We start from the raw sequence: 25,660 nt of genomic DNA on the forward strand, positions 1-25,660 counted from the left end.
TACATTTTGTCTATTCAATGCCATAGAACAAATCAAACTTACTTACTCTTTTCAAAGCAATTGAGTAACAAAGTTGTTGCTGAGCAAGTTTTTTAAATTATCATTTTAATCAAGAATTAAAAAAAAAGATGTTGAAATTAAGATTTTGCATATATAGTGTTGGACAAAGTCCATATCTCTTAGTATCCACTATTTTGTTATTTAAAGAAAGTGAATAGACAATGTGTTATGGGTTTCTCTCATTGTTGAAGGCCAAATAGTTGCCTATAACTGCTTACATCCACTTCATTTGAACATTGGTGGATAGTTATCCCATTGGCAATCATTATCATACCACATCTCCTCATTTCTATATAATACACACTGTAGTATTTTGGTATTTGTTTATGCAATCTGAATTAAAAGACTTTTACCTCAGGAGTATCACATGCACTATTCCTGGATATCATCAAACTGTCAGCATCTACACAAATATATAATAAACTGTTAGCATTATATCAACAAATTAAAGTGAAAAGAGATATTTTTAAATCTTCAGAATATTACTTTCTTTAAAGGAAATATAACAAGTGAAACTGCGAGCTACTGCTCACTGATGATACCCCGTCGCAAGTGGATAATATTAAGTGTAAAAATATGCAAGAGTTTGGTAAACAGGAAGTTGTCGAGTGATGAGTCTGAAAACGCATCACACAGTATAGCTGACTTATATGAACCCTGAAACCAAATTTCAGAAATCCTTGAATTGTAGTTCCTGAGAAAAATGTGATGAAAATTTTCAACTTGGCTATCATGTGTAAAATCATACAAGTGTCGGTAAACAGGAAGTTGTCGAGTGATGAATCTGAAAACGCATCACACAGTATAGCTGACTTATATGAACCCTGAAACCAAATTTCAGAAATCCTTGTATTGTAGTTCCTGAGAAAATTGTGACGAAAATTTTCAACTTGGCTATCATGTGTAAAATCATACAAGTAGATAGATATAGGAAGATGTGGTGTGAGTGCCAATGAGACAAATCTCCATCCAAATAACAATTTTAAAAAAGTAAACCATTATAGGTCAATGTACGGCCTTCAACACGGAGCCTTGGCTCACACCGAATAACAAGCATAGATTTTCACAACAATGGCGCTGCAAGCATCTGCTACTGGTACAAAAATTGTAAATAACATTGCCTGGCAGTGAGATGTTAGATTTGGTCATGAGGTTTGGCCAGCCGGTCATAGGATACCATGACAATTCTAGGTGACATCTAGGGAACTGGCCAGAGAGATTCCGAGTAGAAGTCTCGGATTGTACAGTAGTGGACCTGTGAGTTGCTCGGATGGATGGTACGCAGCCCGAAAAAGAAAAGGGGGAAGAGTGTTGTAGACCTGGAGATATAAAGGTAGTCTAACTAGTTGAGTTAGGGAAGATCTTCTTTGGCTCAGTTGGTTAGAGCGCTGCCTTTAGATCCTGAGATAATCGATTGCGTGTTCGAATCCTGCTGGTACCATCCATAGATTTTCACAACATATATTTCCTTGTAAAACCTTCACTAACAAATTCACTTAATGGTGGTTTTTGATGGTCTTTTGGAGAAATGTACACAAAAGTATATCAATAATGTTTATCTGTCTCTGTATATAACTGATGAAAGCTATGATATTAGTACTACATACGGATAGGCCAGTTATTCACGGATCACCTGTGTCAAATAAATCATACTTTTTTTTATTGGATGTGGTATGGGTTTTCCTCATGGTTGAAGGCCTTACGGTTGCCTATAATTGCCTGTACAGTGTTTTCCTTTTTTCACCAAGGTAAGGTGGGTGTTTTAAAAAAATCACTTGCAACCGGGTTTTTTTTTAAATGTCCAACCATGTTTTTTTTTACTTACTTCGGGTGCACATGGGGGTCACAAAAATGAAGATTAGTATAATATTCACATTTAATTGAGTTGAACAAACATAAACAAAAGTAGTCATATTACAGTTAATAATTGTCAAATATTCTTTGATTTGATTTTTTTCAACAATTTGTCTCTTTTCTCCCTTCTTTCATTCACAATTTTATGCATTAGCATGGATTTTACAACAACAGACTTAAGCTCTTTGTTTCTTTGTCCACACTTTTTGATATTATTTATCAAAATATGTCTCTTTTTTAAATTTCCCCAGATTTTAAGTTTCAATCCAGATTTCTGTCCTATTTCTAGCTTTTGTACCGTATTTTTGGCACACAGAACAGTAATAACCTTCCGCTGTGACAATGAGCCATTTGAAGTCTTGCTCGTATTTGTCTTCACTTGCGTGTCTTTTACGTTGTTTGGTTGGTTTTTGTTCAACTTCCACAACTTCCACAACTTCAACATTACTATCTATTTTATTTATTTTATTTGGTCTGGTATTTTCTTTATCATCATCGTCATCTACCTTTCTTTTCCCCCGATTGATAAAAGAAAACATTGAAATTTGACGATTGGACGCCATCTTTGTCAATGAAAACAAATCAGCGAGGCGCGATTAGTATTCAAATTTTAACGGTACGGAACCGAAAAAAATCCGGAATTTGAAAAAAAAGCCGACCACCTCCTAAAATCGAAAGGTGGTCGGCTTTCAAAAGAAGGTGGTCGGCAAACCCGGCTTAAATGCCGAATGGAAAACACTGCTGTATTCACTTCATTTGAACTTTGGTGGTGGGTGTCTTTATGGCAATCATACCACACACCCTTGTTTTTATATTTTGCTTCCATAGTTAGACTTAATCACAGGGGATCAAACTTTTAAGCTTACACTCTTCTAACAGAGTTATGAAATACCAAACTGAAGTAGCTATTAATGTACTAAAATAACAGTAGAATCTCTATGTGTATAAGATTACCTGATTCAGACCAATAATCTTCAAACACTTCAAATCCATCAGGTCGCTTCCGAATATTCTTCCCTGCTTTAATATCTAAACCTGTCCTCCTGTAGCACAATAACCATTAATTTTATTCATGCTCATGAAATAAAAAATTTATATGCATCTTCACACGTAAATTTTTAATTTTTGATGATGTTTTACTAATTTTTTTCAGATCCAAGCCCCTCCAATCTACCATTGAATCTTCCCCCATAAACATACAATGCAACCATGAAAATAACATCACCTCCCAATTAAACAATTCAAGAGACCTGTATACAGTATAAAAATGCAATCATACCCACCCATAAGGCCATATTAGTAAATTCATCAAGTTGTCTTCCCTGGGTCCCATGTATGTTTTATCAGCTCCCATCATTTTTGCTATTTCATTTTACTATATATTCTACAACTACTGCTAGGGGGTGTTTAATGATCTTGTCTACCCATGAGTGTCTTGCAAGGTAGGTTTTATCCTCTATAGTTTCCAGAAAAAATACCATAAAATAAGTAAATATTGTGATTCAAGGGCAATAACAATAATGAGGAGTGGACTGATGAGGTAAAAACCTAAATTGATAAAAATTCCCATTGTCCGATACATATATTCACAATCAATTCTGCACATGGTTAGTATTCATCCTCTTGAAATAAACAGGAAGTTTCTTTATTTTTGAAGACCTAAAGCCTGTTGCCCAAGACAGGATTTTCTTGTGTTACATTGTACATATTACTCATTTAATACAAATACTACTACTTTTAACCATTATATTCTTTACCTTCCATAATTTTTATTGTGTAACCATCCCACAGGGTTATAACTACTGGTACTGCTAGAAACCTGAAATCAAATGAAATGTGTTTAAAGTCATATGAAATAAGTTTCTTGTATTATAATGTAAAGGAAATTATTGAATTAATGCATGCATACAATCTAAATTAATTCGTCTTTGCATGTTTTAAAAAAAAATTACAAACTTATAATGTACAATTAGCACAAAATATTTCATTTAGCGATTCTTGATAACTAACTAATTAGCTTTCTGATAAGATGCCAGTGCATAACCAGATTGTGAACTATCTAAAAATTATCTCAGAATCATGGAGCACATGAATAAGAAGTATTTGATAGAGCAATGATATTTTTTCAAATGTCCATGTGTTTAAATTTGTTAATTGAACTTTGATGTAGCAGTTGTTAAATTATTTGGTGAATCAATTTACATTATTCTTAATGCAGTGCATGTTTGTTTACATTCTTTTAATCAAGTTATTTTCCCTCATGCTTGCTCTGTGCAGTTCTAACAATTATTCTTGTGGTTGTGGTCACAGCATAAGAAAAACCTGTCTGCGAATAAGAGTTCGGGAATACAATAATTAAATAGCAGTGCATTGTTAAAGCTTTTGATAAGATAAACGATTATCTTTTACACACTACCACTGAACAGGTCTGTAATTAACAAACTAAGAGTTTCTTTTTGTTGAAGCCATGTTACTACAAGGGATAAACTCATTTTGTGCTTTTAGTTACCTTATGTTCCTATTTCTAGTAAACATGCAACTGATAGGGGCAGGCTTTGTATTTTTAGTTACCTTAGAATTGACAGAGGAGACACCAGATCTGTATGAGGAAGTGTTCCTATTTCTAGTTGACATGCGACTGATAGGGGCAGGCTGACTTTGGACAATTCTGTCATCTTCAACATCTTTAGCCAACTTGTGAGACTCTATAGATGATCTGTGTAAACTCAAGCTGGACTCAACATCTACATGTAAATAGATTAAGTTTTTGTTAACTTAATTCATGATCAAATCCTTTTTGACAAAGAACTTTCCTACTATACCTTTATGTTCAACAATATAAAGAAACACAATGTCATAGTGTTATTCAAATCTAGATTTTCCTACCAATTTACTGTCCAACTTTATGCAGGCAATTAAAAAGTCAATACTAGGGACATGTAACCTGAACAATATTTAAATTTCTTTATTTTTTAATAAAGCATAAAAGTTTCCTAGCAAAACACACTGTCATACTTTGTTAAATAAGTAACTACCGTAAAGTTAATATATGAATTAACACTACATTTTTTATTGTAAGTAGTACCACTAAGACAGTACCACAGGTCTGTAACTGTTTCTACCAACCTGATTCAGAAAAATAATCATCTATTTTTTCGAATCCATCTTTATCTCTGTTGATTACTTTACCAGATTTTAGCACTGGTCTTCCAGATCTCCTGTAAAGTAAATAATTGTGAAATAATAGTTATTAAAACCAGGTCTAATTATAATTTGCTAGGAGCGCACCCATCTCTCTGAATTTTGAGGAATAATTTAAACAACTCTTTCAGCTATGTACATGTATGTCATGAAGGTTACCTATCCAGCATACTTTTTTCACTGGCATTCATATTAACTTTATCCTGAATGATGCAATTTGAAGAACCTTCCTATTAGATATATTTCTAATTTATTCTCATCATGAAAAGTAGTGCCCCTGGAATTTTAAAGCAAACAACACTTAATCTATACATGCTATAAAGTAAGATATTCTTGATTTTTTTTATTATAAAGGTCAAACTTAAATATGTTGAAACTCTTAACTTGTCTGGTGTCAAGTTTTTTGTCATACCAGTAAAGAACATGGTACAAGTTTGGGAAACATTCTTTATTCTGTAAGACTATAATAATGTTCATATGTGAATCAAGCTCACTGAGACCTGATCTCAGTATCTCTGTAACATGTTCATGCAATGAAAGTTTTTATTTATAATATTCATCAGATCACAAACAATGATATAAACATAGTATCAAACTTACAAGCCTCTGTTCTTCCTCTTCAGTGGATTCACAAAGAAATCTTTCCCTGCCTTTAGAAAAGAAAATAGTTAAAATTTAAAAAAAACAATGGCTAAGGTATAATTTTTTTTTTACTATGAATACATGTATATTACTGTGTACATAAATATTATTGTATATGCTGACATTATCAATAATTTATTTCCGTTATATATAAATATAAATATGTAAAATATGCATTTCAAATGAATAATTAATTAGGAATCCTGAACCAATAGTACTAAATTATTAAGTGATTTATATAAAGAATATTATTCACCATAAAAACTATTTAATAATAAATATACACTTTTTAAATTTTTTAGAATGGTAAACATTTTGTTTTAAAGAATAAATCAGTTTTATTATCTTAAAAATCAGGGCAAAATGATTAAATTCATTGGGAAAATTGACATTGTGTGAATGGGAATCAGGGCTAAAAAATGTTACTCAAAATTGGAGCATTTCCATCAGTGAACTAATGTAACTGAACAATAAAAAAACCTTCTAAATGCATTATTGACTCAATTTAATGGTTAATTTATAAATTTTATATGTACATGTACATATATGCATGTACAGTACGGGTAGGGACTTATTTTTATGGATGTCTTAATCCGTCTAGTCGGATATGAATAATCCGACATTTTTATGGTAGGTAGTATGGTCATTAATCAACAGATCCAGGTGTGAATGGTCCTTTCATCTTAATCCATCTTGCTAGAATTACGGTTCACTGATTTCAGAATCAGATTACCTGTAATTTTAACCTCTCAGTCACTTTATTGATAATATTAGTTCTACATCGTATTTGACATAAAATATTTTTACAGGTGAAGTACTGAAGAAAACTTTGTTTAATAAAAATAGCCTATTTTTGTTAATTATGGTTTTGATATTTCAACTGTTATTTATCTTCTTTGTTCCTAAAAATTATTTTTATTTTATGTTCCTTTTCGTTTGTTTTTTTTTTTGTATCTTTTTCTTATTTGTTTGCATAAATTTTTTAAACAAATATATTTTTACATGTATTCTATTTCTTGAAGCTTACGGTTATTTTTATTTTACTGATTTATTTTCCACGTAAATCCATTGATTAGCAGAATGCTGTCTTAAGTGCTGATGCATACGTTTTAGTTTGACGCGGTCACATGCAAAATATTTCTATAATTTGTATTTAATATTCAGTCTGTGTTGTGTCAGTTCCGAGATAAAAATAATTACAGTGAGCAATACTTGTATATTATTAGTAGCTTGATGATTCTTTGTAGTTTTTACTTTTTACTGTAAACAAATATTGTCCGAAAGTTGGAGATGTATAACTAAAATAGAACGCAAATAATAACACTATAAGAAAATATTGATTCTTCCCGGGCATAAGTTTATTTTAAGATTTCCGTGTTTGTTCATTATGCTAAATTAATATAATTGATCTGCTTTTGGGGGTAGGGGGATAAAGGGGTCCGGATCTCGAAATCCTGGGCTTAAAAACACGAAGTCCCAAGGTTCCGAATTTAAATAAATTTAAATCCTGACATCGCGAAAAAAGAATTCCCAGATCCCGAAAGGGTTAATCCCGAAATCCCGAACTTAATTGCATAATATTAATTTACGCACAATCCATGTGAAAAAGGAAACTTGTATGTTATAAAAAATTGCCATGAAAAGACAATTACATGATACACATATCAGTGATCAACAGCGTGTGCACGTGGTTGAACTTTAACTTGACTCCACTCACAATAACATTGAATGCTAATAAAAGATATTAAAGATCGATTTGTCCACTGCACGAGATTTTTATATGTCGGGAAACGTCGTAACAGTAAACACAGGTGACCTTACTGACCGACCGTGGGAAAATTCATTCATGATTAAATTTGATGTGGAATGATTGACAGTATTGTGCTTTAGTTTGAGCATGGAAGTAATATTTAGATATTACTTCCATGGTTTGAGGCTCTTGATCAATTTACCAGAATAGAAATTTAATCGATTTACATACATGTATAATCAAAACACGATTTAGTCTTCTTTAACTATTTTTTGTTTTATTTTTATCAGTCATTTCCCGAATTCCCATTTAAATAATCTATTTGGAGACCTCCTTTAAACTTCGGAAATAATACAACATCGATACTGACTGCGCGAGCTTTAGAATGACTAGAAGTACGACGAAAAAGTAAAGACAGCTGATCATGACTAGTACGACTAGACTTCAACCCCATTGGGGTATAAATGTGCATTTTGTCAATAAACTATATAAGGTTAAACTTTGATTTTCGTGTAGGATTTGATACAATTTGTAAAATATATTTATAACACCGGCGATTTTCATAAAAAATTTCAGACATGAAAATAGAAAGGCATATTATCTCGAGTGTCAACAATTTTAAATGAAATAAAAAAAATAGGAATCGAAATATGATCTCGGCGTTATAAATATTGTATTAAAGGACACCAATTGTTTGACTTTCAAAGAGATTACCGGGAAATATGTCAAAATAGAAAGCACGAGTGATCCGTCTGACCAAATGTTTCACTTGCGAGAAATGATTGACAGGTGTGAATAGATGTAGAGGCTCCGACGGGGAAAGTTGTATCAAAAGGAAAATAACTTAATTCACAATGCCTATACATATTTCATAAATACGATATGTTGGCCTTATACTTAAAATTGAGTTTCTTATAATAACATATAAAGGAACAGGACGTTAAAAGCGGGAAATAATATAACCATCAACGAAAACTCGTATAATTTACGGGATTGAAGTCTCAACAATTTGATTTAAACTTCTATTGAAAACAGTCTTGGTCGTTATTAGGCTTATTATTTTGAATTAGATGAAATATTTACGGTTTACAAATACAAATACAAAATAGTTTATTGGCACAAAACTATTGAAATAATTGGCAACACAATATATTGTTAAAAATCGTCTTTATTTCATTTTCAAATTATAAAAAAAAAAAATTATATTTAATTTTAATTTTTATTCTTATATTTAATTTTAATTTTATTTCTTATATTTAATTTTAATTTTAATTCTTTCTCTTTGAATACAAAACAATATTTTACATTTATCTATCCTCCATAAATACTAATATATCTGTACAGGTAAAATTTAATTCTAATCAAGCTGGTACAGATTGATTTACGACCTTCCACTTGGATATTGCACAGCAGGTGTTTATTACACTGGGACAACTGTCCGACCAGTCTGACATCTAGACGGATTAAGACATCCATAAAAATAAGTCCTTACCCGTACTGTACTATTCTAAAATAATTAGAACATAAATCAAAATCTATTTAATTAAACATTTTTTTTTTATCACCATCCATTAAGATAGCCGTGGTGTAGTGGTTAGTGCATCAGACTACTAACACAAAGATTCCTGGTTCATTTCCCGTTTGGGACGAAAATTTCAGGGACTGAATTTTTGGCTGTCCCTCTACACCATCTGCGAGTATGGTCTGGAGGAACAATTATAGTCTGTCAGAAGGGGACGATAAATTGCTGACCCGTGTTAAGAGAGAACAATATCTCGTGCACATTAAAGACACCCTTGTAGATTTCGAAAAAGAACAGGCTAATGCCGCTACAAAGCAGCACTCGCACCCGCAAAGTTGAAAGGGATTAATGTAAGTTGCAAAACTTATTTCCCAATCCACTATAAATAAATATGTTTAAACTAAACTAAACTACAGAGTCAAAGTTCAATTAAAGTGAATCTTTTGCTGTTTACTGTGCACTCTGGAAGGAGTTTAGAGAATAGGGAGAACTGTACTGGCCCAAAATTGAAGACCAGAGAAAATCAGGTCATTAAATTATAAAATAGAGAATAATAGGGTGAAAAAATTATAGAGAATAGAGAAAAATGACATGATTAGTTTTGAATATAGAAATGAAGAACACATCCCCCTTTTTCCAGACCCTGTGATGTCCCTTTTTGCAGCGTTGACACATTCGTGTGACTCACAGTTCATAACTCTATTATCAAAGATAACGCTGTCATAAATTAAGCTTACATGTTCATTGTTATTCTGTGGTTAACATGATGAAATGTCCAATTTCATAATTTATTTATGTATTTCACTGTCCCGAGTGTTCTTGCATTTATTTGTAATTAGTAATGTATTCCTATCATGTAATGTTGTCCATAATACCAGTGATTTTAACATTGCCATTATTAAAGCGTGATGTTTGACTAGCCATAAAACCAGGTTCAACCAAACATGTTTTCTTAAAAAGTCCTGTACCAAGTCAGGAATATGGCAGTTGTTATCAATTTCTTTCTAGTCATAAAGTGAGTTTTCACTCCAAAAATGTCCAATCATTTCAACTAAAACAATATTTTTTCAAAAAATTATTACCATATAACTTTACAAGGTTGTTTTTTTTTTATAAATGGATACCATTACTGTAGATGTAGAATTGTGAGAAGTTTTATTGTTTATTTGGACATAACTTTTGTGAGGTTCTTTTTTATTATCTGATGGGTTAAACACATATACGGTATACAAGTACTGTTGCCTTCATTTCAAAATTTGACTGGAATATATTTTATCAAATAAAATAAACAGATGTTTAGCTCACGTATGAAGTAAAACTCTACTAGAAGTTAGAACAATCATTTCCGTTTTCTTGTTTGTGTGACACCGCATTGTTAAGGTTGTAGATCTAATTACCATGATTTTATAAGCTCTTTACAGTTTACGATTATTTTCCCCATTTTCAAATTTCCGCCATTCTCAGAAAATTCGAAACACCGGACTCGCTAACCGAATAGTAGAGAAAATCCGGATTTTTTTGTTTTTGTTTTTCTCGTCTTAATCAATCGAACGTTTTTGTTTCCCGTATTTCATGAATAAAACTATTTGTTATCGTCAACGCTGGTGCTAGATATTTTTGCAGGGCGGTATCTTCAAATAAGAATAAACACAGGAGTTTTCATGCAATTCAGTTGAAATGTAAAGAATGAGACCGATTTGATACAACATATACTAAGTCTAAGTGTAAGTCTATATTATTTTAAATAAATTGGGGGTTAGTTGAAGTTCCTAAGGACAACTTAACAATATCTGATAGACGCACTAGGGGGAAACATAAATTTAGGCAAATATCAACAAATAAAGATTTCTATAAATTTTCATTTTATCCTCGAACTATTTCGGACTGGAACTCACTACCTGAAGCAATAGGTATGTCAGACACCCTGGAATCCTTCAAAAGTGGCATATCCACTCTAACATTTGAAGGATCCACAGCAACTTATTAAACTTTAAAGCCACTGTACATAATGTATATATGTTATTGATAACGATTTTTCTTGTCATATTATTTTTAAATTAAGTCCATATGTACATAGCACACAAGTTCCGGGAAGTTTTACACTCCTACCTAGGAGTCTACTCCCGTATTCGGAAGAAGAAGAAGAAGAAGAAGAAGATATTCTATATGCCCTCTGACTGCCTAAGAGGGGGCCTGCTCCAGTGACGCTTTAGTGAATTCCTATAATTACAATTAATATATATCTTTATTTTTATTCCGTATCCTTATAAATATTTTTTTTTTGGGGCTGGATCGACTATGAATATGGGCTGGATCGACGTGGGACAGATCGACTTGGGCCGGATCGACCCAAAAGCGAAAGCGATCATCAAGAAATTTTGATAGAGTATGATCCACTTTATCTCACAGTGACCAATGAAATCCGGCATTTTAACTTTTATTTTCAAATGAATGTCAACTTAGTAGAAGAATGGAGTATGTTGTTGAAGATTTACAATGACCGACGAATATCATGAAATTGATTCCATTTAATTTATCTTGACCATGCATTTTTATTTCCAGAAGATATTAAAATGAGTGGTAGACAGTTTGTAGAAACACTGAAACAGTTAGGATACCCTAAAGCTCATTCTCTAGATCCAAGTGGATTAGAATGGATGTTTGAATGTGAAGAACTGGTTCCTTTCCTTGACTGGTTCTGTACTAATGTCAATTCCGCTAATGTATTAGATGCTAAGGAACTTGAGGAGTAAGTATTGACCAGTGTTAAGAAGTAAAAATTATGGTACTCTGGTATGATATTATGACAAAAATGGGATATCAAATGAAACTGATTTTGTTTTATGGCATCTCTGAAGTATCAACTTAGGAATCAAAACAACTTGTATGTATTGTTGATGACACCAGGTTGTATGTAACCTGTATGGAAAATCAGGCTGTGGACATATATACTTTTCTTTTTTTCATACTTATAATCTGAAAATTTCAAACTCTTTAGCATATAGTTGTATAAGCACCATTATTTCTCTAAGGTGTGCAGTACATAACGATTCGTTTCCATTTATATGTACCAGTACACACAGATCCAACTTAGTTATGTACCAGTACACAAAGATCCAACTTAGTTATGTACCAGTACACACAGATCCAACTTAGTTATGTACCAGTACACACAGATCCAACTTAGTTATGTACCAGTACATAAAGATCCAACTTAGTTATGTACCAGTACACAAAGATCCAACTTAGTTATGTACCAGTACACACAGATCCAACTTAGTTATGTACCAGTACACACAGATCCAACTTAGTTATGTACCAGTACACAAAGATCCAACTTAGTTATGTACCAGTACACACAGATTCAACTTAGTTATGTACCAGTACACAAAGATCCAACTTAGTTATGTACCAGTACACACAGATCCAACTTAGTTATGTACCAGTACACAAAGATCCAACTTAGTTATGTACCAGTACACACAGATCCAACTTAGTTATGTACCAGTACACAAAGATCCAACTTAGTTATGTACTAGTACACAAAGATCCAACTTAGTTATGTACCAGAAACATTCATATTTGTAGAGTCCTGCCTTCAGTCATTCACCATTGACGTTAAAAACATTTGTGTGATCACTGTCTAAAAATTTCTTTGTTTTAACTTTTAATCTCCACTCCTCATTCATGGTACAACAGGTAAGGTTATTCTTGATGTTTTCACTGTTATTTTTTCAATTTTAGATATGAGACTTTGATAAAGAGTGGAGAGGCAGTGTTAGATGGTACACAACTTGATGAAGCTGTGAAGAATTTGATTTCAGCGGAGGAAGAAAATCTCTCTGTTGATGATCTGAAGTGAGATACAATTTAGTTAATTTGACACAAGAGCCCATTTTTCTGTGTTAAAACCTTTTGCTTTCATAAATGGATTACAGTTTCATTCACCAAAAGTCTTTAATACAATAACTTCCAATTTATAACCATTCACACAGGAGTTTCACAGATCATTCAAAATGTAGACAATTTGAAAACTACTCAAGAATTAGATTATGCAGTTGTGTTGCTTTTTGGTCACTTAAAAATGAAAAAAAACCATATAACAGTATCTGCATATTCAGACACTGATATTAAAACTGAAACAGAACAATAATTTTATTATTATTTTTGCAGGAAACAGAATGATCAGTTAAAGAGAGATATAGAATGCAGTCGGAAGAGGAAGCAGTCACTTATACAGAAAAGAAACAGACTGAGGTTAATTACGGGTTATCATATTAGATATTGGATAGATATAATTATTGTATATTTGGACAAGAATTTTTTTTTTTTTACACAGAAATAGATAACTGTTTCTTCTATTGACTGGTCATAAGATTACTAGTTTATTCACACTTTAACTTCAGACACTTCAACACTAAATGTTCATTGATGTATTTCGGACTTTAGTATGGTGTCCATTATCACGGAACTAGTACACATTTTTGTTAACCCTTTCCTTCATAATGACACCTTTTGACGCCACCCCCTTTACTCCATAATGACGCCTTTTGACGCCTGTGTAGTAACTCAGTTGAAATGCACTGACTACGAAATATCTGGATCAGACTTAGAAAAAATTGTATCCAATATGAAAAGGATATCCATGAGAATATCTGAACTGAATTTCATTGATGAAATATTTGTTTTCACAATGCATCAATACTCTAAACCTGATGATTTTTTTTTTATTGAAAAAATCCTATGCGAATCTAGTATGTAAAAAAAAAATCAATGGAGGAAAGGGTTAATAAAAGGGCAAGCTGAAGCACGCCTTTGGGTGTTGGATTTTCCTGATGTGTTGAAGATCCATTGGTGACCCTTGGTTGGTCTCTGCACTTTGGTCAGGTTGTTATCTCATTCTCAATTTCATCTCATGACTAGTAAAAAAATGTGAGAAAAATTGAATTAATTGAAAATGGGAGGAGCAATACTCAAAACATGCATTAATCATAACCATAAGTCTAGGACTCTAGATTGAGTAAAACTATATACAAAAACAAAGAGTAAAAAAGTAAAAAAATAAAAGTTATATGTTACTTCTCCAGGTATTTCAGTCATTAGGCTGCTGAAAGTCTTTATTTAATCTTACATGTAGGACATCGACATAAAATATAATGTTCTGTTGAAAATGTCAACATTGTACTAGTTCTAATGCATTAAGATGGATTTTGACAACATGATTGCTACAAGAATCTGTTTTCAGATATCTAGGATTAGAAATACATAATAGGATTTTATAACTGATTTCTACTTCTAAATTTCATTTAATGATTGATTTATTTTATAGCCTACATCAAACAGGGTTAACGCACCGTGTGTCCAAGTTAAAGACTGTAGAAGCAAAGACAAAGTCACAGTACAAGAAATGTCTAGAACAGACTCAAGCTGATAACACACAAGTAATCATTTAAAATCAATCTGATTAATTACAGATACTGTGTCCAATGTTTTGCTTACAAGATCTGACAATGTTTTCTTTCTGTCTTGATGAAATTTTACTGATTAATTGATATCTGGTTTGTCAGATTACTTTATTGTATAGCTTCAAGTTTTTGTTTCATTCAGACTTTGAACTACAGTTCAACACAAATATTTCATTAACTGTAAGAACGTAAATGTGATAGCATCAGAGTTCCAATATATCATTTAAAACTGAATTGATAAAAAAAGTAATGGATATATGTAAAAACATTATTTAAAGTTAAAGACACCAGAAGTACCAAAAATAATTTCATCAGAATTTAAATTATTATCATAAAAGCTGAAACATTATATCCCATGGGTCTACAGTTTTTAAAAATATCTAACTTATTTTTACAGATGAATAGTAGTCTTGATGACTTGGTGAAATCTGTTTCCCGGACCACTGATTTGTATGACAGGAAAGGAGATGTATCAGATCAAAACAGTCATATGACATTAGACAGACCAACATCTCCCGTATTTCTGTCTCAGCTGACACAGGAGGAATACAATAAAACTGAAGATAAGTTTACACAAGAACTTACATCATATACTAAAAGATTATTCTTTGAGGTAAATAGATTTTTGGAGCTGTATTAAGTGATTTAAATTTGTATTGCTCAATTGATGTGTATTTTTTATATTTGAGCATGTCTTCCTGCTTTGTATGGAAGGTTTTCTTTATTGAGGGATGTCAGATTTGAAATTTTTATAGATTTATGTTATAATAGTATTGTGCATTTTTGGAGATGTAATCAGTGATTTCATATTGCTCAATGTGTATTTGTTGTATTTGAGCATGTTGTCTTTATTGAGGGATGTCAGTTCTGTAATTTCTTATAGATTTAAGATATTATAGTATTCTGCATGTTATAGTCAATTAGATTATCTCCAAGGTGTTACATTATTAAAGGAATTTAGATACACACACAACATGAATAAAATGAGCAGGCTATTTGGTTGTGCATATTCATAAACATCTTTTGAAAAAGTTAACAAGAAATTATATTTTACTCATTCAATGTAATGGTCATTTGAAATTTTTATAAAGTCAATATTATTTTATCTTTTGTATATTTCTCTGAAGGGTGTTCTTGCACAAATCTTCACAGTTATATTGTATTTTTTCTCATTTTTGTAGCATATATCTTAAAACGTTTTTGTTTTTCTTTAGACTCTTATTTTCAGAAATTGTGATCAAAAACATTATCTTCTTAAAATCATATGAAACCTCAAACTTAAAAAAATGATGCATATGTTTTTTTATAACTAAATGGATAGTTTTCATTACAAAACTTATGTACATATACTTTTTTCTGAAGAAAATTCTTAAATTTTTCAATATTTAGAAGAAGTTTACTTTTTTATAATTGCTTGCTTCCAGGAAGCAATTTGCAGACATATTTTCCGTATGACAAATGACCTCAGCGTGACCCTTCATGTAAAAGTCTGGTGATTGCAACAAGCATGGATCTGTCATTGAAATAAACTATTATCTGATTGTTCATGTAAAACATGTGCTCAATATCCATGCTTCTTTGTTGATTGTTTACTATAAGGTGGCAGTCGATAAATTATGGCTTCAAAACACGACAATTAATTAACTGCCATATTTTCACGTCATAACAGACAGAGAGAAAAACAAATTGACGATTATACGATATGTTTGCGTAAAAATTATAAAATCGTGCACAGAAAACCAAGTTTATGATATGTACATGCATCGGTTCAAGAATTGGATTAACATTATTTTTCACCAGTCACTCGTTTCATATGACTTTAATGAAGAGTATTTTAGGTATCTAAAATGGAAAGAAATATAAAGACCAAATTTTTACAGTATATATTTCAAAATAAATATTTATAGGGAATAGCAGAAATGACTGGTCAAGATGAAGGTTCTAGATATGAAATATTGGAAGTCAGTGATCCAGAAAATTTACTGGTGCGTGGAGAAGCTGAAGAAATTAACATTAGTGAATGTAAAGAGTTAGCCAGAATACAGGCATTGTTAGTACAATGTATTTAGATATTTATGATATTTGTCTCCCTTTCATAAAATCATAAGTGTCTTTTTATTGCATGTAAAATATAAATTGTAAGCATAGAAAATATGCCTCTCATCTTTGCCTAAACAAATTAAGAGGACCTTTGTAGAGGGTTGTAACCAAATCAATAATTTGATAATGGGTTTAAAAAAATGTTTTCATCTTTTTCTGGAAAAGTACCTTTAATTTTATCTGTTACTTTTTGTAGACTTGCTGTTTTGGAGATTGTGGTGTATTTATCCATCTTAGACTGTCCCAGCTTTTGGCTCTTAGTACCATAAACCATTAAAGTGAATTATGATGGAAAGTTTAGAAATAATGGTATTTTATATTTTATGTAAAATTTTAAACTTTGTATACTTTCATTCTTAAAAAATTTATACATGTATTGTCATGTGATAAAATTATATAATTTTAGTTACCCAAAGAGTGAGGCTAAGCGAATTAATGCCTTGATGAACAGCAAACAGGCAAATGCTTGTGTACAGTCAGCTCAAGATATCATACAGTCATTGAAACATGGTGATTTTGGAAGAGATAGCAGCAAGTTAAGGTAAATAGAAAAAATAGAAGAAGTGGTATGATTGCTATGATTACCAATGAGACAACTATCCACAAGATACCAAATAACACAGAAATTAACAGCTATATGTCACTATGTAGGAGGCCTTTAAATTATAATTTTAGATTGTTGGTTGCTTTTTCAATGGGCAGACACAAACATTCTTCACAAAGTAACAATGTATATGTTGTGTACAAGTTATCATTTTGTACAAATTTTAATTTGTACAAAAAAATTGTACAAATTATGATTTGTATTTTGACTTTGTACAAATTGTAATTTGTACAAAAAGTGCTTGTACAAATTACAATTTGTACAATATTTGACGAAAATTCACTTATAACTTGTGCAATAATTCATACTATGAATTTTTGTGAAAAAGACTTGATACACACCATTGTTATTAAATGACCATATAGTACATCTCATTTACAAAATACAAAATTGTTCTTTGTTTGTGCAGGTGATTGAATTAAGGCATCGATAATTGCATCTTATCATTTATCTCTTCTTAAATACTTACTTTGGGGTCAATTGCTTTAATAAGTTGCCAAAACTAAATATCCTAGGATTTATCATTTACACTCTTTTACATGTTTAGTCATTTACTCAATTGATCCAATAGTGTAAACATGGATGGCATTGTTGATCACAAGGAGAAATTTGTCCAAAACGTTCTGAACCTAGCAAGGAATAATGCACAAAAGAACAATTATGTGTACACCAAGGACAATCATAATGGGCTTATAGTTAAATTGGGTAAGTCACTGATATTGAAGCACCGAATATTCTTGCAAGGATGTGTGCACTGTGTGGGAAATAGATCCAAGACTAATATCTTACCACGAAAACAACCAGTAACTATCATAACTTGTTGTTTTGGGTTAGTGTCATTATACATATTCCTTTGTATGATCATGATGATCGTGTCCAAACCTGTCCTCGATAAATCTAATGCGTAATTGTTGAATCTGGAGATGTGGGTTACCAAATCGAAAAGCCTGTATAAATTTTAACAGGATATTTATGTATTAAAGTTAAAGGTACAGACCTTTTAAATGTAAAAATGTGAAAGTCAAAAGACGTTGTGCAATTCCCGATGTCATCGCAAGCAAATGATAAAGAATTATTTTAGTATTTGATAAATATGGGGAATTGTTTTGTCATTTATTAGCAATTCTGTAGTGTGTATCAATGCTTTTTCCACCAAAATACATGTTATAAAATGTTGTACAAGTTATAAGTGAATTTTCGTCAAATTTTGTACAAATTGTAATTTGTACAGGCACATTTTGTACATATTAAAATTTGTACAAAGTCAAAATACAAATTATAATTTGTACAATTTTTTTGTACAAAATGATAACTTGTACACAACATATACAAATTTAAATGAAATTTTGAAATATCAAAAATATCATGTAGAAATGAGTGTTGAAAGGGTACAGTAGAATATTTGCTACCACTGGATAAGTATTAAGACGAAACAGGGTGGTGAATTTGTACTCTGGTACTGGCCATAATCTGGTCACCTTTTGAACTATGAACAATTTTTGTATATACAAATTTTTAGCAACAAGATAACTCTCAAACACAACACACTTTGGTCTGCAGTTATTCTTATAAAGATCATGTCCACTAACAATCTCCAGAAATAGGTTACCTCTATTCTATGGCTTAGTGTATCCTGGTCATATGTTTTGCTTCTTTGAAGGATTTTTTGAAGAAATAGTATAAAGATAAAACATAGTGGTTATTTAGAGTAAATATTTAATGTCAGTTATATGCTTTTAGCCAGAGAATCAATGAGAAAAGAAATGCTGTAAGTTTAGTGAAGAGGGATATTGCTGGAATGGCAGAGAGAGATATTCCTGCCTTAATACAGGAGAGTACAGCTTCTCAAGTATCCAAGATACTGACAGGGGATTATAATCTCAAACTAGCCAGGCAGGATTATTTCATATCAAACCAAGATAAGGTTAGTTATATGGGTGGTTTTTTTTAACGATTTAATAAAAACTCACATTTAGAATATTTTTATGAGACATTGTAACTTTTAACAAATGTAAGACAACACATTCACGGAATGAAATGAAAGACACAGGTTGTCCTTACAACATATGACAGGACCAATGGATTGGTTAGCCAAAAATAGATGTCCCCTTCATGCTGCAGACCTATCACATACAAATGTATTCTATTGTTCCCCTTTGTATTGCCCCAATGTCCATAGAAAAAGGATGTGGTGAGTAAGCAGCAATTAGTTTTAAAACCATTTATGTAAACTTCTAAATGTCTTTTGGATTTCTATAATGTCTCTTGACATATGTTCCACTAATTTTTCTTATTTCTATTTCTATTTTGTAGGTTTTGAATGAGTTGATTTTACAAAGATCAAGGAATGAGTTCCTCACCATGGCATATGAAGTTGAGGCTAGAAACCACAGAGATATACATAGACTCCTAACAGCAGTTAAACAGTTACTTTACACACAACTTAAATCATATAAAGACAGAATGGTAAGGTTCAAATCTTTCAGAAATTATTCTACACTGGCATTAATTTATTCATAAATATAATGATTTGATGATTATTTGATATTTCGTAAGGATCCATTTTCCATGTGGTCTTCTAACTTTCTCCTGTCCAGAATAGAGACTTGCATGCTAATTTATTAGGACAGGATAGTTTATATTGTTATATAAAATTACCTGTACAGAACTACTGTCAAATTATTTTTAATTATTTTGATTTACATTCTCTTACAGAAAATGATGGAGGATCCTGCATTAAGTTCCACAAGACAACAGAGAGGGACAATAGATTCCAGAGATAAATTCTCCACAAATCTCCATCACATGTTATGTAAGTGTTATCTCCCGAGAGGGACAATAGATTCCAGAGATAAATTCTGCACAAATCTCCATCACATGTTATGTAAGTGTTATCTCCCCTTCTGTTCACCCAAGAAATATTTCTATCTTACTTTTTACTGTATTACAATTACAATTAGGAGAATGTCTTCAAATGGTATTAACAGCTTGAAAGTGATGAGTGGTGGTGTGTGATTACTTTTCATATTTGTCAGACACCTTCTTGTTTTCCGATACTTTGAACTTACTCTTTAAAACCAGTAGACATGAGCTTCAAGTGACCTTCATATTTAAGTTAATAGTAATTTCAAACAAAGTTGAGTTAAACTATTTGAATACCTATTAATGTAAGTAAACAGATATTTTATAGCTCGAAAGATTTTATAAAAAATTTCTGATTTCATTGTTTTGAATAGGTTTTACATCTGAGTTAAGATATAAAATTTTAAGAAACCTGTAACTATATGTAACTTAGTTAAGATAAAAAAATTCTAAGAAACCTGTAACTATATGTAACTTAGATTAAATTGGGGAGAATCACAGCTTTCCTCAGTTGAAGACACATAACTTACCAATCATATATTGGTGTCCTCCATTCTAAGTTCAATTTTATTTTAGAAAGGATTTGATTATCAAACAGTCCATTTTTTTCATCACTCATCACTTGGCGTCCGGCGTCTGTCGTCCGGCGTCGTTAACTTTTACAAAAATCTTCTTCTCTGAAACTACTGGGCCAAATTTAACCAAACTTGACCACAATCATCATTAGGGTATCTAGTTTAAAAAAATGTGTTCGGTGACCCGGCCAACCAACCAAGATGGCCGCCACGGCTAAAAATAAAACATAGGGGTAAAATGCTGTTTTTGGCTTATAACTCAAAAACCAGAGCATTGAGAGGAAATCTGACAGGGGTAAATATGTTTATCAGGTCAAGATCTATCTGCCCTAAAATTTTCAGATGAATCGGTCAACCCGTTGTTGGGTTGCTGCCCCTGAATTGGTAATTTTGAGAATATTTTGCTGCTTTTGGTTATTATCTTGAATATTATTATAGATAGAGATAAACTGTAAAAAAAGCAATAATGTTCATCAAAGTCAGATTTACAAATAAGTCAACATGACCGAAATGGTCAGTTGACCCCTTTAGGAGTTATTGCCCTTTATAGTCAATTTTTAACCATTTTTCGTAAATCTTAGTTATCTTTTACAAAAATCTTCTCCTCTGAAACTACTGGGTCAAATTAATTCAGACTTGGCCACATTCATCTTTGGGGTATCTTGTTTGAAAAATGTGTCTGATGACCTGGCCATCCAACCAAGATGGCCACCACGGCTAAAAATAGAACAGGGGTAAAATGTAGATTTTGGCTTATAACTCTGAAACCAAATCATTTAGAGCAAATCTGACAAGGAGTTCAATTGTTAATCAAGTCAATATATATCTGCCCTGAAATAATCAAATGAATTGGACAACCAGTTGTTGGGTTGCTGCCCTCCAATTGGTAATTTTAAAAGAAATTTTGCCGTTTTTTGGTTATTATCTTGAATACTATTATAGATAGCGATAAACTGTAAACAGCGATAATGTTCAGCAAAGTAAGATCTACAAATAAGTCAACATGACCTAAATGGTCAATTGACCCCTTAAGGAGTTATTGCCCTTTATAGTCAATTTTTAACAATTTTCATTAATTTGGTAAATTTATGTAAATTTTTACCAAATACCTTTCTCTGTTACTAATGGGCAAAGTTCATTATAGATATAATTGTAAGAAGCAAGAACGTTCAGTAAAGTAAGAACTTTAAACACATCACCATCACCAAAATACAATTTTGTCATGAATCCATTTGTGTCCTATGTTTAATATGCACATAGACCAAGGTGAGCGACACAGGCTCTTTAAAGCCTCTAGTTTCAGATGAGGCAAACTTTTTGACCGTATATACCCAAGTTTGCAAATGTCATAAGATCTGAAGTTATAACTTATTGTCTTATTGTAAACTGGTTATATTCTAGGTTCTGAAGATAGAGAAGATAAGAAGCATCTATTTTTAACCTTTAACAGTCTTGTACAAGGAGCAGATAAACTCAGACAGAAATGTTCCTCAATGAAGATAAATAGAATAGCATTGGAAGAAAAACAAGAGGACAAATTAAAACAGTTGTAAGATAATTATAATGGCTGGTAGTTTGATAAACCTCTAATAAGGCAATAAGGCACTACTGCAAACTACTGTTTTGTATTATTTTGAAAAAAATACTTACCGAAAAATAAGAAATTTATTTGAAAGTGTGATGCAGTTAAATAGGAAGAGATATAACACAAACCAGAGGTTGTAATTACCTTTTAATGGAAGTGAAGCTGAACTTAATGATTAGATTTTAATTAATTCATCATACATGATGCCATTATTCTCAACAATTTAATTTCTAGGTTTTAATGATTTGTGTTGTTTCCAAACCAAAACATGAAAGGTAGTTCAAATTTAATAGCTGCAATTTCCGAGGAAGCATAGATGACTTCAAAATCTTTCTCACTTAAAACAGTTGCGAGTCTTCTAAAAGGAATTTTGAAACTAATATTTTTGGGGGAGATTCACAGCAAAATACATATTTCTTTGTAAATGGAGACCAAAATAAGTTTCTGGTTTATATTGAGAAATTACATTTGAAAAAAAAAATCAATATGAAAGGTCATTGAAAACCATTAAATTATTATTAGAAGTTGAACCATATATCATATCACAAACAGACATTTTCTAAACTTCTTGTATGCACTTTTACAGAGAAAAGAGTTTACAGATGAGTGAGCAGGTAGTGTACTCTGGTTCTAGTACAACCAGTGGTCAGCCATGCATGACACCTAGACAGCTGATGGAATCTATGACACAACTAGAGGAAATGTTAAGGAAGTTAGAGCAATCTATAAAGGAAGTTGTGAAAGACCTAGAGAAAAGGAAACAGGTAGATTGTTTATGTACAAGTTTGAATAAATTTTACGTCATTAACCAATTTGGTATATAACAGTAGCTGATCCAGGGGGATGAGGGTATTGGGTGTGGGGAGATTTTCAATTATAGAAATGGTAAAGTCAATGATTTGATATTTCTTCTTACAATTACAAAGTTAGCAATGGACCACTTTCGAGTTCATCCATCAACCGAAAAAACTCATCAATTATGCACGCTTATATGACGTCATTTACCAGATAGAGGGGATGGCCTGTATCCCTGCACTATTACCGTTCATCAAGCGTCTTAGTGATCGTCTTTGTGCAGGATAAACGAGAAATAAAGTTTGTTTTGTAAGTACTTAATCTCAATCCTCTTATGACAGCAGTGCTGATTTTTGTTTCGCCTTGATGGAGTAAAAAAAGGCGAGACATAGGTATGCTGTTTCTGCCGCCGAGGCCAATGGCATCAACAATGTATTAGTTTGTGATTAGGTCTAGTTTATGGTGAACAGCAAGTGGTAGGTCAATCATATTTGCTATGCAGTTGTATAAGCACTGGCACATTTCATTTCCCTGGAGATTATTTGGCCCTGCCCCCTCAGTCATGGTCTATTGACTTTGAAACTTTTGCTTATTTTACATGTATTAGAGTGTGATTAGGTCAGTTTATGGGGAACCACAAGTGGTAGGTCAATGATATTTGGTATGCAGTTGTATTAGCATATCTTATTTCCATGGAGATAATTGGCTCCGCCCCCTTAGTCATGGTCTATTGACTTTGAACATTTTTCTAAGTTATGATAACTTATCATGTATTAGTTTGTGATTAGGCCAGTTCAAGGGGAACCATTAGTGGTAGGCCAATGATAATTGGTATTTAGTTGTATAAGCTTTGGCACATCTCATTTCCATGGAGAATATTTGGTCTTGCCCCTCAGTCACAGTTTAATGACTTTGAAATTTATCTTAGTTTACATGTATTAGTTTGTGATAAGATCAGTTTAAGATGAACTGCTTATGTTAAGTCAATGATATTTGGTATTCAAATTTATTGGCATTTGCAAGTATTGTTTCCATTGAGATTATATAGCCCCACCGCCTCTTCATGGTTCATTGACTTTGAAACATTTACATAGTTTACAAGTTATTGTTTGTATTTAAATTTGGGAACGAGTTTACAAGTTCATGTTTGTATTTAGATTTGGGAACGACTTATTAAAGTCAATGGTATTTGGTATGCAGTTGTATTAGCATTGGCACATTTCATTTACATGGAGATTGTTTAGCCATATAACTCAGTCATGGTTCATTGACTTTGAATATTTGCATAACTTGTGTAAGATGTTAGAGTATTGCTATTTGGATTTCAACATTTGCATATAATCAAAATTACAAAAAGGCGAGACATATCTCTGTGATAACAGTTTATTAATTATTAGAATTTAATTTGCGGAATAATTTGTGCAATATAGCAATGTAGTTTTCTAACCACTCGCTCAACATTGGAACGGAGGTGACGATGCCCCTAAATGCATGACTGATGTTCACTAAAACCAAAGTTTTTGACGGAAATGCATCGAACTCGAAGTTGTCTATTCCTTTAAAATAGTGCCTATAAACAGCCAACATATATATCTTTTCCTTGTACAAAAAAGAAGTATGAACATGAACATAACATATTTATGTACTACCATATTATTATATGTCATTGATATACATTATTTTTTTTCAGACATTAAGACATGTTACCCTGTTATGTTGTAACTAATGTCATTGATATAATTTCTTTGATGTTTTTCAGACATTAAGACATGATACCCTGTTATGTAAGGAAAGAAGACTGTTCTCCCACTTCTTCATCAATCCATCACAGTTGAACACATTGTTTGATGAACTGTCTTCCAGATTACAAGCCCAGAAACTTCATTGAACCATATTGTCTCTTTATATGTAGTCATTTACATTTGTTATACATTAATATTTTAATAAATTCTTGAAAAAATGATTTTGAAAGTTGTTAAGCTTTTATACATAGTATGAAAGGTATCAAGAAGATTTGGTTTTGAAGCATTGTAAAAAATATTTTGTATAGGGACAAATACTACAGACTAGCTTCCTCAAGGAAATTTACAATAGGAAAGTAACAATAGGAAGACTAAGGCATGCTTTTTAAATGTGTTTGGTGTAGTAAGTGATAAAGTTTATGATGAGGTTAGTTAAGTTGAACCACTAACACTAATGGTAAGTTAATGATATTCTATATGCTGTTGTATAATCTTGGTAAATCTCATTTTCATGGAGATAATTTGGCCCATCCCCCACAGCTATGGTTCCTTCGACTTCAAAACTTTTGCACATTGTCATGTTAAACATTGTTATTAGGTTATTTATCGAAGTTATGATATAAAATGGGTTCACAATTGTTTATAATTATTATGAGAGGATATATATTCTTACCTCCAGAGTACATAAGACAGTCTGCTGTTGATTTCCAAATTATATTATGTGTTGAATGAGAATGATGTGTCTACCCGAGACAATTACCTTATTTTTAATCTGCATGGTTAGTCCTAGTTCAAGACAGGGTATCATCATTGCATTATATATTGTTTCTTGGCATTAAACAGCTACCAATCAGTGGATTTGTCTTGTAAGATTTACTTCAAATTCAACCTGCATCGATTTTT

At 31.9% G+C, this 25,660-nt stretch overlaps 2 protein-coding genes across 2 annotated transcripts in view; one reads left to right on the top strand and one right to left on the bottom strand.

Moving 5' to 3' along the window:
• The window catches only part of LOC139503541 (dentin sialophosphoprotein-like), a 35,626-nt gene extending 25,111 nt beyond the window's left edge, over positions 1-10,515 (bottom strand). The window contains exons 1-7 of the mRNA XM_071293341.1: positions 10,427-10,515; positions 5,716-5,765; positions 5,041-5,132; positions 4,486-4,658; positions 3,672-3,733; positions 2,869-2,957; positions 414-463 (exon numbers count right to left, since the gene is read on the bottom strand). Coding sequence (XP_071149442.1) covers positions 414-463; positions 2,869-2,957; positions 3,672-3,733; positions 4,486-4,658; positions 5,041-5,132; positions 5,716-5,765; positions 10,427-10,429 — 519 coding nt within the window. The 5' untranslated portion in view covers positions 10,430-10,515. The remainder of the gene's footprint in view (positions 1-413; positions 464-2,868; positions 2,958-3,671; positions 3,734-4,485; positions 4,659-5,040; positions 5,133-5,715; positions 5,766-10,426) is intronic.
• An 86-nt stretch (positions 10,516-10,601) lies between these two features.
• On the top strand, positions 10,602-24,978 carry LOC139503575 (HAUS augmin-like complex subunit 3). The gene is made up of 14 exons (XM_071293376.1): positions 10,602-10,753; positions 11,592-11,778; positions 12,774-12,887; positions 13,203-13,286; positions 14,359-14,470; positions 14,892-15,107; positions 16,402-16,544; positions 17,001-17,135; positions 18,939-19,122; positions 19,512-19,664; positions 19,914-20,010; positions 22,037-22,184; positions 22,807-22,984; positions 24,775-24,978. The coding sequence occupies exons 2-14, from the start codon at positions 11,603-11,605 to the stop codon at positions 24,901-24,903; spliced, it is 1,869 nt and encodes a 622-aa protein (XP_071149477.1). The 5' UTR covers positions 10,602-10,753; positions 11,592-11,602; the 3' UTR covers positions 24,904-24,978.
• Positions 24,979-25,660: the final 682 nt, after the last annotated feature.

This window comes from Mytilus edulis, chromosome 1 (assembly GCF_963676685.1).
Source record: "Mytilus edulis chromosome 1, xbMytEdul2.2, whole genome shotgun sequence".
Taxonomy (NCBI): domain Eukaryota; kingdom Metazoa; phylum Mollusca; class Bivalvia; order Mytilida; family Mytilidae; genus Mytilus; species Mytilus edulis.

Bases quoted from the DNA above. Each gene is read 5' to 3' on its own strand.
- LOC139503575 (XM_071293376.1), top strand. From the start codon at position 11,603: ATGAGTGGTAGACAGTTTGTAGAAACACTGAAACAGTTAGGATACCCT. The intron at 20,011-22,036 runs GTAAGTGTTATC...GTTATATTCTAG, and splicing joins AAATCTCCATCACATGTTAT to GTTCTGAAGATAGAGAAGAT. The intron at 22,185-22,806 runs GTAAGATAATTA...GCACTTTTACAG, and splicing joins GAGGACAAATTAAAACAGTT to AGAAAAGAGTTTACAGATGA.